This window comes from Neocloeon triangulifer, unplaced genomic scaffold (assembly GCF_031216515.1).
Source record: "Neocloeon triangulifer isolate White Clay Creek 2 clone unplaced genomic scaffold, ASM3121651v1 ptg000014l, whole genome shotgun sequence".
NCBI lineage: Eukaryota > Metazoa > Arthropoda > Insecta > Ephemeroptera > Baetidae > Neocloeon > Neocloeon triangulifer.
This window is the reverse complement of record NW_026775556.1, coordinates 1,722,848-1,739,075: the sequence shown is the minus strand read 5'-3', so window position 1 is coordinate 1,739,075 and position 16,228 is coordinate 1,722,848. Positions and strand designations below refer to the sequence as shown.

Here is a 16,228-nt window from a genome sequence, read left to right as displayed (position 1 = left end):
TCGGTTGCGAAACCGAGCAAAAATGCCTGGAAACTTTCAATAGGCCTTTTATTATGATCTTTTAGAGGCAATCAGAACCAAAACAACTTGCTTAAGAGCAGCTTACATTTTTCTTTTATTATTCATTAAATTTTCTAGCCTTAAAAATGGGTATGGAAACTACCTTAATTCCGGAAATCTGATGGTGATAGAAATTCTTAATCTTTAAAAATAAAAGTTAAACGGGAACTGTGCACACTGATTTAAAATATTTAAATTAAAGGCGTACACTTTAAATTTAAATAAATTATTTATAATATTTATGCATGTACATAAAATAATTATAAATATTTAAAAAAAACCTATAAAGCAGGTGGATAAAAAAAAAATACAAAAACTTTTTCAGCCCTACGGAGATATTTAAAAAATTGTTTTCTTTAAAAATATATAATATAAATCCTCTATTTTCAGTGTAAGCGCATATTATTGAAGCAAACAAGATTTTTAATATTAAATTAAAAACAGGTGATTTATTTGTTCAATTAAATTTTTACAACAAAGGACATGTGTGCGAAATAACTTATTAGCAGCCTTGGGAGGGAAAGGATCGATGTCATCTCTCAGGGTCGCTTGTTGGGACTCCACTTGGTCCTGCGAAAAGCGCACAGGGATGTGGGTGGAGCGGCCAACTGGACGGCGACCCAAGCGACAAGCAGCAGGCCGAGAGCCATTAGTCAGTACCGGTTCCTGGGCGCCACCGTGGTGGAGGAGGGGGACGGGGTGGCCGTGGCCGCCGTGATGACCTGCACGTTTCGCACACGCTGGATGTTACTCGGCCGGGCTGAGGTGGCGCGAACGGCCGAGGCGGGGGTCACCGTGGAGTACTCGTACTCGACGCCGGCAGGGTCGGGGGTGTGGATCACGAAGGGGGTGGCACTGGGCTCAGGGTAGGTCGGTCTGGTGGCGTAGGAGGCCTGGTAGGCGGCCAGTTGGCGTTCGTGCGTCTCGCGGGCCAACTGCAGCGCCTGCTGGTAGGGGAGGGAGCGAAGGTTGTAGGATGAGAGGCGCGGGTCAGGCTGCGTGTAGAATCGCTGCCCCACCAGCCGGTCGCTGTACTGGTCACCTTCGTAACCACCCCCGCTGAGTCGCCCCAGGGGCAACGAGTTGTCCAGCCCCAGGAGACGGGCGGCCAAGAGCATGCGTTGGATCAGGGCGAGTCGCAAGTCTTCGTAAGGGGCGGCCGCCGAAGGGTAGTAGGGGTTGTAGGCTGCAGCAGGTCTCTGGTACTGGCCAGGGTAGTAGGAGAGGTAGGGGTCGTAGTACTCGTCCCTGTTGGACAGATAGTCCAGGACGGGGCTCATCAGGGCCCTGAGGGAGGGGTTCAGGGCGCGTCTGGCCTCAGGGGTGACGTACTGGTGCAGTTCGGAGAGCTGCCCTGGCGTCAGGTGGCGCAGGACGGCGCTCTGGACTCTGCCACGCAGCAGGTGTTGCCGAAGTTGTCCGTCGGCGCCGTAGACGTCACCCGAGTCGACGCCCGGCTGGTAGAACTGCTGTTGTTGCTGCTGGAGGCGGAGGAGCTCGTCGGCGTCGGTGCGCGAACCCTGACGGCTGCGCCTCAGCAGCATGGTGAGGGCCTGCGAGGGGTCGTCGGGGCTCTCGGAGTCCTGGGGGCGGCGGTAGCGCAGCTGGCGCCGCTTTTTGTTTTCTGCAACAGGCGGAGTAGGAAGGTTAGTCATGGCGGGGGGGTTGATGAGGGCGGCGTCCTCGGGGCGCGTCGAGTAGACGAAGCGCTTGAGCGCGCCCGTGGCCGCGTCGACGAACGCGAACGTGCCTTTGACGTGGCCGTCGGCCGACCGCGTCTCGATCTTGAAGCTGCCGTCCTCCGCCTCGTGGCCCACCGTGTACGAGTTGTCCTCGTTCACGTGGTTCACCTGCTTGACGATTCGCGCCGTCTCGGCGCTCTTCAGCACCTCGTCCTTCTCCTCGGTCGCCTTCGCCTCAGGTTCGCCGCTCTCCACTTTCTCGTCCTTCGCCTTCAGTTCGCCGGGCGCTGCACTCGCGGTCTGGCACGCGAGAATCGCCGCACAGATTGCAAGAAACACCTGAAGAACAAGAGAAAATTAAAAAGTAAGAAATAAAGAAAACAATGATAAATAAATTAAAAATATACACAGAATATTAATTAATGTACTGCAAACTTTTATTTTAGCCCAACAATTTTTTAATTTGAAAAAACAAATTTGTGCTTCATTTAATTAATTTGACTTAATTTAGGGAACGTTAATTTTTTTTCTTTTTAAAAATAAAATAATAAAAGCGTGAAATATAAAAATCTAATTTTTTTAATCACGATTTTACAATTTTTGATAAAATTACAGACACAATTGCTCTTCTTTTAATTTTTTTCTTATCTGAAATTTTCACGAGTATATTGAACAATAAAGATACATTTGGTTTTTTAACCAAAATCTCACAAATAGGCAACCTGTATTTACATTGGTGTCAAGCAGGCTGCATTTGTGTTCTGATGTTTATTCCCTTAAATTGAAACTTGGAGTCGCAATTCGAAATATATACGAATATGAAGTAATAAAAACTCACCAATTTGCGGTGGATCGTCGGCATGTTGACGTCGTCCCGTGCAAGAGCAACAACACGACGCGCACTGTGCTGGGAGTTGAGGCGAATTGTGCGGGGGCGAATTCCGGACGGTCCTCTTATAGCCTTTCGTGCTTTGGTGACGCAAGATTCAGTAACAGTAATCAGCCTGGGAGATTCCTCTTCGTCTTCCATCCACAACAATCGCGAGCGTGTGAGATTTTCAGCGCCATCCTACAGGGAAAGTAATTTTTTGTTTTTAGTAGCTTAGGAGAGTCGCGCGCGCCGACAAACAATGCATATGACCGTGCACTGGTTTTTATTACCAAACGAGACTCATGCGAAATTACACACACGCACGGACGACCGAGTTGCTAAATCGATTTAGCCCAGAGATGCTCGTCAAGAAGAAATTTTCGAGTTTCGCTTCCTCCCTCATTAGGGAGTGAAAATGAAGAAATGAATGAAACTCTTGAATTTCTTAAGGAGAGTCAAGCGGTATAAATATTTTTATAGCATATAATTAATCATGTGGCACAATTAGTTAAGTAGAACACAAGAAATTGTGAATAATTATTTTTAGAAAATTTATGTTCAATAATGAAATTTGAAACCTATTGTTTATTATTTTTAATTGCAAAATTAAAAGCATTATTTTGAGGAGCTTCATATATAATATACTTAAAAACACATGCAAAACAATGTGTTTTATAAACAATTATATAATATGTTTTTCATAATTTTTATGATGAATTTTAGAAAAATGAATTTAATAGAAATTTAATTAGTTTTTGTTTGCAAATTTTTGCATGCGAAAATAAATTTATCAATTTATTAACAAAAAAATATTTCCAAGGTACATAATAAGTTATTTAACATTTTTTTTTCGTTCGAAGAGTTCAATAAAACTTTTTATTTATTTTGTGTTTAAATTATATATGTTCTTAATGTTTATAATCAATTACGGACCTTGCTATAACTGTGAGAATTTACTGCAGTCGTCAACAATGCAACTTACAATAAACAGTATTGTATTGGCAACCTTTTCATACTGCCGCCCTTTTTAACGTTAATGAAGCAAACGAAGCAAAGGTATTCTGTTTCTCCAGGTCGGTTTTTATTAAAAACGAAGTTCAGTGAAATTCAAGAAGTTAGTGTTGAAAGAATGATGGGATTCTTGATTATTTTCTACATATTACACTGAAGTCCCAAAGCACAAAAATGAAAAAAAAGTGCGCTTATTTTCCTTCCATCTTGAAAAGTCAGAAGCAAAACTTTGAAGTGCTGAATAGGGAAACAAATGCTAAATAATTTGACGGGTACTTCAAAACAAATTTCAAGGTTGAAAGTCCTTCTTTAACTCTGTCAACCAGCAGGAACTATGTCATACGATATAATTATGTTTTATAGCTGATAAATTTTTAAATACCCATAATAGTTCCGGCATATTTGACTTCTTGGAGTTTTCCGCTTCCCGAGAAAACATCAAGCAATTAATGGCTTTTGGCATTTTCTATTCAATGGGTTATTTATTCTAAATTTCCTTTTAAAATAAAAAAAATTAATTTGTAAAAATTCAATTAAAAGGAAGTCTTTCATAATTGATTTATTTAGATGAAATGGAGATAGAGAGGAGGAAAAAATTTTAAAATAGAACACATGATGCAATGCAAACCCATTAAAACAGTAGTTGAATCCAACTTGCTGGAAAGCTGTATTAAATTTGTTGAATTACGTGCAAGTAATTAAAATAAGTATTGCTGTGTCACTTTGATTTTTACATTTAATTTGTTCCGCATTTCATGATTTATTTTGCAATATATTTACTTGCTAGTTTTTCTCCCACCACAATTATTTCTTGTTTCTAATTTTGCAGCTTCTACCTTTTTTTTCCAAAAATTCTTCTTTAATTTTTATTCATCGCATTTTCTCTTTCATTGCGACCTAAATTTAGCATCAACTCTTGAATTTATGTTCTTCTTTTATTCAAGTTCATTGAGAACCATAGAGGTATGCATTTAGGAATGCTATGGTGTTGCGCAGATTGCCTACTCTGAAGGAGACAAAAACTAGATTAAATCACACGGGCGCAGCGTTGTCAAGAAAATAACTAATTTAGGCGTGTTAAATATTATATAATTCTTTTGTTTATTTTTCTTAAATCTTCAAAAACAGCATATTAAGTTGTTTATTTTAATTTTATCACTGCAATTCAGCATTATTCAGTTTTATATTTTTTTTATTATTAATTTCATATTTTACGAGTCTTCTCTACTCAGCCAGTTCTCAAAAGTAGTAACTAATCTAGTTTAATTAAAACATTAATAATAGAAAGTTATGCAATTCCGCTGTCTAGATTCAGCACAAATTGAATTGCTATAGCACTTTGTCCATGCACAAGTTCCTAAAATCGCGCCACCTCAGGAGCTGTTTGAGAGAGGGCGCAGTCGCCCCTGCGTCGTCCATCAAGTCATATGTTTATGTTTACATTACATACATGTGGTGAGGTACAACGAATTCGGCATAATTTAGGAGGAAACGGTCAGACTAATCAGCCTAGTGACCTCTTATCATGACGTGGGCAACTGGGCAGGTAAGATAAGATTGATTTTTATTAATTCTATTTTATTTATCCTCACTTAAAGCTTTTGAAACTTTCCTCTTGCATAATCAAAATAATCAATTTGGCACGCAGTTGTACTTAAAATCAAATCAATCATGCACTTTTATGAAACTGTTGACAGCCGTGTGTCAAAATCTAATTAGTTTTCCAATCAGAAATTTAATAATAATTGGCTCTCAAATTAAACGTCGATTTTGTAATTGATTGTGATTTGAAATAAAAAGGACGTGTGCGTCGACCACTTGACGCTCGCCCCCGCTCGTGACATCAATCGCGAATAAATAAAAATTGCACAAAACCAAAGTGGCTCGCGCCCCATGCCAGCCAGTGATATGTTTCGGTTTTCAATCAGTTTATTATAATATGCGAGCAATATATTGTGTTACAAGCCGCACGCGCGCTTGCACACCGCACACGACCTGATTGGAACAGTTTGAAATTCTAAACCCTCGTACGGCCGAGAAACATCATTTCAATTGCAGCGATGAGAGAGAAAATGAAACAAGTGACACATTTTATATAAAATGCGAATCTAATTCTGTGTTCACTTTCGATTTATTTTTATGCATTATTGAACTCATTCAAACTTGTAATGCAAATCAATAATAATTAAAATTTACTAAAATTAAGCTAAAATTTGAGTAGCAAAGATGATCATTAACAAACGGGGATATTATGAAGAAAATAAACTGAAATAGGTTGAAATTTACTCAATTATTTTCATGATGAGCCTGCGATTACGCAGCGAGGCCTTTTTAATTCCATTTCCCTGCTGAAATTTAATTAGAATTAAAACTGGAACGCGCACCGAGTCGCGCAACACGCGGAGGAGATAAAATTTTTGTCACTGCATGGCGCGGTGGGAAAATGAGTTTGGTTTGCAAAGCGGTTCCTGGAATTTGAGCCTGGCGTTTGCCAACACCGACCGACTGCTGGCCAAAGTATGTGCAAATTTATCACACTTGAAAATTTATGCGCCCGCTTTAATTGCTTCACGCGGAAGAAATGTTGCACTTTGCTTTTTTTAATTTTATTTGTCATTGTAATTCTAATTTAAATATATATGTAGAATAGAATTTATTCAACTTGCTTGATTTAAAAAAATATTTATAAATTATGTGAATTTATAATGATGGTAAAATATACAAATCTAATTTAATGATTATTTTTACAAAATTGTTGCTGAAAAAGCAATAAATTTATTTTAAAATAGATTTGTTTTTGTTAATTTTAGTTTTTAAATATTTTAAATTATTATTTTTATATTTATATGAATAGATAAAAATTAATTTTTATTACATTATATGACTCTTATTATTTGTTGGAGCAGTAATAAAACAAACCCATCAAGAATTGGAAAATAATTTTGTATATTTTTATGACAATAATTGTTTTTAAACAGCACATCAGTGTTCCATAATTATTCTCCCATAATAATAAGGAAATGAATTTGAAGACAATATGTGGGTGGTGTTTTTTTAACAAAATAAAAGTTTTTATTAAAGTAACTTTTTGATCTTCATATTTGAATGGTAAAATAGGAATCAATAAAAGATAAACTTAAGTTTAAATTTCAAGCAAATTTAGAGCTTAAGACTTAAGGATCAAATCAGTTCAATAGAAAAAGCAATTTAAATAAACAAATCAAAAAAGTATGGTATTTTCCTTTTCTTTTAAACAATTTTATCAATAATTTTGTTGCGATCTTTTTACATAACTTCAAGTGTTGCATAATGACGAGATATTAATATATTAAAAGATGTTAAGCAGATTTTTGTGGTCGTTGGGCGTCGGTTGCCCAACCCGAGAATAAAATCGACCTTCTCGCTCATTCTTGGTAAACGCGCCGCTTTCATCTCTGAAGAGTCAGGTGCGTCGTCGCTAGGGCACGAGAGCGAGAGAGAGACAAGCAAGACAAGTGCTACACTTACAGTTGAATCGCGATCGGAGAGAAAGTGATTTGGCTCGCGGCGTCTCGACGCGCCGTGAATAAATTTTATTTTTCTCCGCTAATGCATTTCATTTTGGACGACCTGCGTCGCGCCCAGCCGCCGTTGCAAAACATTCCGCTCTTTTTGTCTTCAATAAAAAAATAAATAAGAAGTGAATTGAATACATAAATTGGATAAATTGTATAAATGTTTGCATTTCACACATTAACAAGTGGGGAGATTAATTCGCAAAAAATGTGCCAGATTTGTAAGCTGTTAAGGAGTTCAATTAAGTTTTGGTTCAATTATTTATTACATATCTGCTTGATTGCTGCATTTCTCGGAAAAGTTCAAAAATTGTTTGATTTTAATTTAAATGAATTTTTTTAAATAAAATAGAAACTGTTTAGAGATTTGAATTCTCTCTCTTGTCTTGAAAGTGGGCGAACAGGTTAGGATTGTAATTCATTTCGGATCAAGCGAAAAATGGCAACATTCTGCTCGCAACGAGAAATCACAAAAATACAAAACCCTTTCACTTTCGGCCAAAACAACTTTTGTAGAGAATTATTTGCTCTCCATTTTTTTTCCGTTTGAAATTTCACATCGATAACGAAAGCCAAGTTTGTGTTTCTTGGCCGCTGGTCAAGAGAAGAAGCGAGAACACGCATAAAAAGTAAAAGGGCGTGGTGTTGGCGAAAATAACGAGCAAAAGCACCGAGAGTCGTTCGAACACATAGCCTTGCCCTTGAGTTCGATCACGACTTTGTGAGTGGGTGTAAATATCCGACTCATGTGGTTGAAACCAAATTCTTCTCTTGTTATATAAAAGGGAGACAGACATATGCACTACTTTCGTTTGAGTAAATATCGTGAGAAGATTTCGCATGGTGCAACTTAAGCGAGCCAACTCATAATAAAACAATTAAACGTGCTGTGTTTTTATTTCTTGCACATCTTTTAATTTTTGTGCAACTCCGCCATCGTAAATCGCGTTTCAAAACTTTTATAATTAAAATAATTATTGCTCCTTCATGTTCGAATTGGATTTATAATTCGCACTTGTCATCCACGCGTTTGCAGCCGTGAATTTATGGCCGTAATTGCTGCACAAAGCGTATAAAAAGTGGACTGGACGCGCACAAGTGATGCTTCTTATTTGGTCTGATCAAGGCCAGCAGCGTTCTTTTGACTTGACGCATAATTTTAGCTCGTCTGCTTCTAGAAATTTATCAAATTTCCCTTAAAATTAACATAAAAAATCTTACTATTAAAAGTTGCATGTTTATTTATTGATTTCTACCAGTTTTAACTGCATATTTTTGCACAGAAATTCATAGCAATAATCAAAATATACATTTTTTAATTCCCAAAACTACCAAAATTGTTAATTTCTTGTCCAGAAATGATTGCTGAAGATATATTATTATAAGAAAAAACACAAAAATTTAATTAGTTGAATAAAATTTCTTTGCATAAAAAGATAAAAATTAAACATTTTTACGCTTGTAAGTGTATCAATTTCTCATTCCTTTGTTCTCAAACGTCACTCAATGAATTGTTTATCCGGCTCGAAGGCCACTAAAAGTGCTCTTATGATTCTTCTTGTGAGAAGGAGTACTTTTGTGTTGGGCGTCGAAGCTCTCACTCTTGGGTGTCATATTCGAGGCCGCGCGCTCTGCAACAAGATCGCGCGTCTTTTTCTTCTCGTCTCCCATCGAGACATTATTTTCCCACGTTCGAATTCACAAAAACAAGGTGAGTCAAAGTGCCACTCTCTTCTGAATTTTTAATTACCCAAGAGGACATTTTAGCAAAAAATTAAACAACGGAGGTATTTTTTTTAAAAATATATTAAAAATACACGTACACGTTTTCTCTTTATATTCGAGAGGCAAAAAAGCAGCAGCGGTTTTCGTCTGCAGCTCGTACACAAAAATATAAAAAATTATTTACAGCAGAGCGTTTTGGGCACTAAGAAATGACTGGCCACCCATGCACCCCCGAGTGTGGTCGAGCGAAGGGGTGGCGGGACGGGACTTCTTCTTCTCTCCTCAATATTAAGGGATGATTTTTGCTCAGCCTACAGCTGGAGGTTGTGGCCCTTGAGGAAGGAGTCGATCTGTCCTGTGGAGAACTGGTTGCGGAGGTTGGGGTTGATGTAGTAGAAGGACTGCTGGGGAGCATGGGGGGCGCCCACAACGTTGGCGGGGTAGCGAGCCTGAGGCTGGGGAGCGGCCTGGACGGGCGCAGAAGGGGTGGGTCCCGCCCTCAGAGCCTGGAAGCCAGGGAAAGGTTGAGAGGGGAAGAAGGGCTGTTGCTGGGGCTGCTGCTGGTGCACGTAGGGCTGCAGTCTCGTGTTAAGGGAGAACTCTCCCGCGCCCTTGGGCAGCTGCTGGTACAGGACGGTGTTGTACTGTCCGGTGGAGGGGTTGAAGATGAGCTGCGAGTTGTAGTAAGGGTTGACGGTGGGGCCGGCAGCCCTGGCGGGGGAGGCGGTTGAGCTAGGGGAGACAAACTGCTGGTTGGTGAACTGCTGAGTGGTGGGGGCAACAAGGCGAGGGGTGACGGTGGCGGTGGCGGGGGCAGCCTGCTTGATTTGGAACCTCTTCAGTTCCTCGTCAAAGTTGATGGCTCCGGGGGCGTTGGCCGGCACAAGGGGTTGAGGCCTGGAACGGATGAAGGTGGCTTGGGTGGCTGGGGGGTTACTCTGCAGCTCAGGACGGAAGGTGGTCACCTGAACGGGAGCAGCGGTTTGTTGGACAAAGGTCTGCTGGCGAGCAACGGGTCTGGGGGTGACAACAGTCACAGACTGCACGGGGGCGGGGGTCACCACCCTGCGGGGCTGGTACTCGTTTTGGAAGACTGAGCTGGGTGCTGGGGCGGCAGGTCGAACCCTGGAAACGTTGGGTCGGACGGCAACTGGACGGCGAACGGGCACGTTCTCCTCGGAATCGTCTTCCTCCTCGGAACGGTCATCCTCTTCAGGGTCGGGGTTGTTGGGGTCGCAGGGGTTGCCGGAGACGTAGGTGAACTCGCGTTTGTTGCCGTCAGGGTCGATGTAGCCGTATTTGCCACGGACGACGCAGTCGGTGCCTCTGGTCTCCTCCTTGAAGGAGCCGTCGGCGGCCTCGTAGCCGAAGGTGAAGCTGCCATCATCGTTGATGGTGTTGAAGTTGCGGATGGTTTCAACGGGTGGCGCCCTGGTGGCGTCCTTGGAACGCGGCGACGGAGACTGGATGGCGCGCTGCTGGGCCTCGACGCGAGGACGAATCACCTGCTGACGCTGCAGAGGTCTCTGTTGGGGCTCCTCGTCGTACTCCTGGCTCTCCTGAGTCGGCACCACGTGGTAGTAGCTGAGCTGAGCGTCAGCGCGTGCCTCGGCCACCGGCTGCTCCTCCTGCGGCTGCGCTAGAACGCGTTGGCGCACGCGCACGACTCGGCGCTGCTGCTGTGCAAGCGCAGCACTCGCCACGCACGCTAACACCAAGAGCGCCTGTGGACAGAAAATTCCAATGTTAATTTTTTTTTTCAAAATTTTTTATAGTCAAAATTATTTCAATAAACATTTCCTTAAAATAATTTTATAGAAACATTATTTGATCGATTCTAAATATATTGAATAATTGGAAGCAAAAATTAATATTCTAATATATTCATAAGACCAAGAGAAGAATTAATGAAGCTGGTTAATATTTTGGATTTTTCCTTACTCTTTTTCCTCTGTAATTTGACTCTAATTCTAAAGACAATGCTTGACAGAATAAATTTAAATGTACAAGTGGAATAATTATGAAATACACTAAGTTTCTAATAATTATTTTCTACGCCCATTGGTGTCTATTAAATATTAATTCATACACAAAAAACATACATAAATTTTCTTTTAAATGAATTTTACTTTCTATTGTGGTGGCTATTGCTAAGGACATGACATTTATTTTATTCGGTTTCCTGCCACTGAAATATCTCAACCTTGTCCCTCTAAACGTTAAGTTTTAAACGCAAGAATCAACACATTGATATTAATTTTCCATTCAACATATGCAGATCGTTAGCTTCTCATTTCCATTCAAATGCCAGACGGTCATGCCGCGATCGTGAGAACCGATTTGAATGCGCTCCATCATAAAAAAAAAAAAAAAAACAATGAGAATGATAAATCGTTCCTCTCTATCTCATTCATCGATCAAACTAATTGTTCTTTGCCGCGTAACTACTCGAGAGATCAAGTCGAAGCAATTTCGCTCTTTTTGTTGTTGTAAATCAAAACGCGGCGCGCAGCCTTGGAGAAGAATGCGTCGACCGCATACCGCGCGCGCGTTGCTTTCTACGTGCATGCAGATTTGTATGAAGGAGAGAAAAGTAGGTCTGGCCACAGCCTTTTTGATATCACACGTCCGACGGTCCGGCGTGTGCGTGCAGTAATTACGAGCGACAAAGTGTGCGTGTCCGCTCGGGAGGAGCTGAAAGTGAGTGGACAAAGAAAGAAAGAATCGAGAAGTGCTTTCATTTTTTACAACCTTGGCCGCTGAATTTTGTAGAGAGAGAAATTCCGGCGCTTTCCACGGCAATTTCATCTCCAATGCCACCAAAAAAAGGCGGAATGTTTATTCAGGAGACTTTTTTGAGAGAATAATTATTATTGTTTGGTTTTCATTTTCGTGTCTTTTCCAAGGTGAAACGCCAGCAAAAGCCGACGAAGACGAATCTCCGGAAGAAAGTGATGAATTTATAAACGTTTTCGGTTGCGCAACTCTTAAGGGCAAATGCTCATATAAAAAAAAAATCAGGTGTGATTTTTAACCTGAGGGCTTTACTCCCAATAAAATTACATCACGAGAGGAGAGGAAGAAAGTTGCAGTATAGGTTGGGAAAAATGCGTAATTAGCCGATTTACGACCGGAGCATGCCTGCGAATTAAAATAATTAAACTTGTGCAATGTGTTCGGAAAGTTTAAGAAGCACAGTGTGGGAATTCGATTCGCGAGAGAGATAACGAGGACGCATGCATGAATGAGAGAAATTGGCTGCTGATAATTGGAAATTGCTCCGGGATGACTCGCAGCCAAAAGCATGTCATGTGGTGTATTTTCTGTGCACCAGCTGCTGTGTGAGAAAAGGAATAATGAGACGATTTTCGAACAAGTCAATTCGCCCCACTTGCGGAGAGAAATTATCCACGGTGTGATATACTGACAGAGAAAGGACGAGATGAGAAAGACGATGGCAATTAGCTGGCGAAATATATATGTGGTGCATTTAATGGTCCGCGACTGATTTTCACGGATGCGATATCGAATGATAATTTTAGAAAATGGAAAGCGACTAAACAGGATTTTCTACTGCTTGATCTTTGAAGACAAAATTAAATTAATTATAAAACAGTAAAATATAAACTAAATTTGAGGCAGAAAGAGAGATAGAAAGAGAATCAAAGTGTTTAACTAATTTGATTAAATTAATTTTAGTTGCAGAAATTCCTATAACAAAAATTGATTAATTTAATTTTTAATTTTTTTTTATATTTTAAAAGTAAATAAATAAATACAGTCTTGAAATTTAATTTAACTAGAATTACATTTGTACTTACAATTTGCAATTTGGCCATGTTGCCGTTTGAGTGTCCGTTTAGTCCGCTGGCCGGCGCACTGCTCTGCACTCGTCAATTGAAAGAGTTATTGTGACGCGAGCGCGCCCGCCGCCCCATCTTATACCTTCGCCGACCCTTCCACCTCACGGATTCTCGGTGCGCGCGCTCTGCAGGTGAAAATCTGCCGCTAATGTCTATCTTCGTTATTCAAATTTAATTACTCGCGTGTGCCGCCGAGCCATTAATTCTCCCCGTCCAAGCCCATTGGGCCGCCGAGTAAGGACAATGCATTCAATTTAATACTTTGCTTAAACAAAGTTGACTAATTAATGCAATTAATTAATGCTTCTAAGGTTCTGCAGGAAAATTTTTAAAAGTTGTTTCGTTTTTATTTTTGCTTGGATATTTACTTTTTTTTATTATCATTAAATGTAAATTTCATTTTTTATAAAAGTCGTTTGTGCAGACAATGCATGCATTTGGAAAATGCACATGGAAAAACGTTTAAATTATATTGCACTTGTCTTGAATGTAGCTGCAGCTTTTTTTCCAAAAAAAGAGGATATTTTTATAAATTTATAGACCTTTTTGGCGTAAGAAATTTTTAAATTTTTCTTATAAGTTTATTTTTTATATCATCATTAAAAATATCAATGAAAAAAATTTTATTCACAAATATATCCTACAAGAAAATTGGTGTCGCACGGATCGTCGAGCCAGCCACCGACAGACACATCAAATCTCATGCAATAATCATTTGATGTGTCGTTCGAGGGTTCTCCAGGCAACCAAAAATAATCCGTAATGGTCTCACCGGTCGTTTCCCAATACCAGACTTGCTTTTTTGCGTCCTTCCTTGCTGCAGTCCAATACCAAGATCTTTCCAAACCTATTATTTTTTAAGTACAAAAATGTTGCTTTACTCAAAATCAAAATATCAACCTGCTTCAAACAGGGCTGCCTGAATTGCAAGGTATTCGCCCTCTTCGTTAAAATCGACTAAATGTTTTCCTTGATTCAAACATTCTTGATCGGCCTCGGCTATGCCAACCTACAAATTTTGTTCATTTTTCATCTTCTTTTAAAATATAAAAACATGTAACTTACAGCTGCGCGAAAGACTGAATAATTTCGGCCGTTCGCCTCCATCTCAATCCTTGAACCTTTTTAACATTATGGAAATTACTAAAATTTATTAAATATTTATAAAACAAAACCTGCAGCAACGTTCGTTTCCTTGGTAAATAATGAACTCCCTAACTAATAGTAAAAATTTTTTGTCAGTTCTATTAAAAAACTAAATTTGTAGAATAAAATTTGCAAACCTGAGTGAAAAACAGGAGTAAAAGAACTCCTAACATTGAAGAGGTCGCCATGGCTGAAACTGCCTTCTATACTTGTATTTCTAGATCAAATCAGGGTTTTAGAAAATATGGATGACTTATCAAAAAAGCACTTAATCATTTTAGATGTGATGTTATCGTTTCGATTTTCTTGATAAAATTTGTACCATGTTGTGTGTACTTTAGACTTTTGGAGTAGATAAGGTGAAGGAGTTGAATTGTGAAAACACCGATTGTGAGAAAATTGTGTCTTCTTGGATGCTTCTTGGATGTAAATTTTGAGGTCAATCTGAAACTTTAATTTGTGAAGTTAGTTAATTGGGTTGATGGGTTTGATGATTTTTTAGTATAATTAATGTCAGAAAATTTCCATAAGGACCATAATTTTCAAAAATTCAGTCCTCCAAATTTTGATCCCATTTATACTACTCAATATAGTATTGGAAATGGCTTTATAAACTTTTCCTATTTTATATCAATTTTTGTTTTTTCAATTTTCTTGATTTTATTTTATCGTGTATTATTTAATAAGATATTTAAATAATACTTCAGTTAACAAGAGACGTTATTTAATTGAACGACTACTCAAGTGTCCACTATTCTCTCTCAATATAAAGTGACCTGAAAAAGAACAAAATAATTAAATCCAGGCGCAGTGAGCTTTTGATTGTTTTGTATATATTTAAAACTTTATTGCAACACTTTTTCTCTCTATTTATTCTTAAACACGCACTTGATTATAAAATTAAAATTAGTCGAGATTATGCCTGATGCCGGATCTAAACTTGTTAACAGCGCTTGAAACCGCTGAGTAATGATTTCATCAAGAATTTCCCTCTGCCAGGCGTGTGCAGCTGGCCACTGACCAGCGCACGCTTGCCAAACAATTAAAAATCAGCACCTGGCCGCGCACGCAACTTTTTCTATCTCTCACCGCGAAGATAAGAGAGAAACCAATTGACGTGGGTTAGTTTTTTGGGTGCTAAAAGTAAAAAGCAGAAGACCGCATCATAAAACAGTTAAGGCAAGAAGAGGCCAAATCAATGCAAATTTTGTTGAGCTGGTTATATGCGTGATCAACTGATCAATCGGTCAATTAATCAGTAAAAAGTAATGTTTAATTAATTATTTAATTTTAATTTATTATCAAAATAAAATAGCTTTTACACTTAGTTGTGTTTAATCTTTTTGTAAATTAAAAATAAATTTTAAAAAGCTGAAAAAGATTAATTTATTTGATCTAATTTGGTGAATAATATAATTTTTAAGGAATAAGTAAATATATTATTTAAACAATTAATTTTTTTATAATATAGTTTTTCAATAGTTTTATTAGTAGCAATAATTTTTGCAATAACACACAAGAAAAGATCAAAACAGAAGCTTAATTATATGCAAACCCTGCTCATCAACTCCGTTATGTTGGCCAAAAAAAAGATGTCTACCTCCCAGAGCCATAAGGCCCCATGGCTCTGACGGCAGCAGTGTACCAACATAATTTCGGGATGAGCAGGGTTTGATTATATGTATTTAATTAGTAAATATAAGACAAACTTTTGAATATCAAATTTGTTTCCCTTAAGTTTAAAACCTATAATTTATAAGAACTACGTTGAAACGGTAATACAACAAAATCTTTGCAATTTTACAACAAAATTAAAAAAGACTAGATTAAAAGTGAAACTCTATATATTTTTTTTTCTATTAAATAATCAGATTAATCAGTTTAAAATCTATCTTCACATGATTTTTAACTCATTAAAATACTTACAAGTTAAATTATTTATGAAACAATTAGTTTTGATGCAATTTGAAACTTTTATTGACTCTGACAAGCTGTGAACAATCTAGCAAAATCAAGGTTTGCGGCTAATATTAATTTGGTCAGTTGGGCCACTCACTCAGTCACACCTCGGTTTCCCAAGATAATTATTTATTATTTAACCAATTTTTTCATCACAACCCGTCATTAGTTATGAAATACACACAATGATACACTCGGTCAAGATTACGATCCGGCGGCCCAAACAAGAGAAGGAATTGAAAAAAAAAACGCGAGCATTGAAATCACCGGAGGCGCGAGAGAGACCGCCGCGCAATTTCTCCACGCGTCTCCAATGCAAATTCTTTCTCTCTAATCGGCGGGGAAATCGAACTGGAT

At 38.8% G+C, this 16,228-nt stretch overlaps 4 protein-coding genes across 5 annotated transcripts in view; 1 reads left to right on the top strand and 3 right to left on the bottom strand.

Annotated features, from left to right (window-relative positions):
* Nucleotides 1-487: 487 nt before the first annotated feature.
* Nucleotides 488-2,706, bottom strand: LOC132200616 (uncharacterized). Of its 2 annotated transcripts, XM_059626232.1 has the most exons (3): nucleotides 2,581-2,706; nucleotides 1,811-2,081; nucleotides 488-1,684 (listed from the first exon to the last, which is right to left on the bottom strand). In XM_059626232.1, the coding sequence occupies exons 1-3, from the start codon at nucleotides 2,602-2,604 to the stop codon at nucleotides 714-716; spliced, it is 1,266 nt and encodes a 421-aa protein (XP_059482215.1). In that variant the 5' UTR covers nucleotides 2,605-2,706; the 3' UTR covers nucleotides 488-713. The 2 variants fall into 2 exon arrangements, with proteins under 2 accessions (XP_059482215.1, XP_059482214.1); XM_059626231.1 differs by having other exon boundaries at nucleotides 488-2,081.
* A 2,330-nt stretch (nucleotides 2,707-5,036) lies between these two features.
* Nucleotides 5,037-16,228, top strand: part of LOC132199375 (uncharacterized) — a 32,248-nt gene continuing 21,056 nt past the window's right edge. The window contains exon 1 of the mRNA XM_059624031.1: nucleotides 5,037-5,170. Within this exon, the coding sequence (XP_059480014.1) occupies nucleotides 5,150-5,170 (21 nt within the window). The 5' untranslated portion in view covers nucleotides 5,037-5,149. The remainder of the gene's footprint in view (nucleotides 5,171-16,228) is intronic.
* Nucleotides 8,967-12,845, bottom strand: LOC132199373 (uncharacterized). The gene is made up of 2 exons (XM_059624026.1): nucleotides 12,725-12,845; nucleotides 8,967-10,627 (listed from the first exon to the last, which is right to left on the bottom strand). The coding sequence occupies exons 1-2, from the start codon at nucleotides 12,740-12,742 to the stop codon at nucleotides 9,215-9,217; spliced, it is 1,431 nt and encodes a 476-aa protein (XP_059480009.1). The 5' UTR covers nucleotides 12,743-12,845; the 3' UTR covers nucleotides 8,967-9,214.
* On the bottom strand, nucleotides 13,317-14,338 carry LOC132199376 (C-type lectin domain family 4 member K-like). Its single transcript, XM_059624032.1, has 5 exons — nucleotides 14,050-14,338; nucleotides 13,942-13,984; nucleotides 13,832-13,887; nucleotides 13,667-13,775; nucleotides 13,317-13,613 (listed from the first exon to the last, which is right to left on the bottom strand). Exons 1-5 carry the CDS (start codon nucleotides 14,098-14,100, stop codon nucleotides 13,390-13,392), a joined length of 483 nt encoding a protein of 160 aa, XP_059480015.1. The 5' UTR covers nucleotides 14,101-14,338; the 3' UTR covers nucleotides 13,317-13,389.

Coding starts and splice junctions, on each gene's coding strand:
- LOC132200616 (XM_059626231.1), bottom strand. CDS start 2,604: ATGCCGACGATCCACCGCAAATTG. Junction 2,082..2,580: donor CGACGATCCACCGCAAATTG/GTGAGTTTTTAT, acceptor CTTGTTCTTCAG/GTGTTTCTTGCAATCTGTGC.
- LOC132199376 (XM_059624032.1), bottom strand. CDS start 14,100: ATGGCGACCTCTTCAATGTTAGGAGTTCTTTTACTCCTGTTTTTCACT. Junction 13,985..14,049: donor TACTCCTGTTTTTCACTCAG/GTTTGCAAATTT, acceptor TTTTACTATTAG/TTAGGGAGTTCATTATTTAC. Junction 13,888..13,941: donor GGAAACGAACGTTGCTGCAG/GTTTTGTTTTAT, acceptor AATGTTAAAAAG/GTTCAAGGATTGAGATGGAG.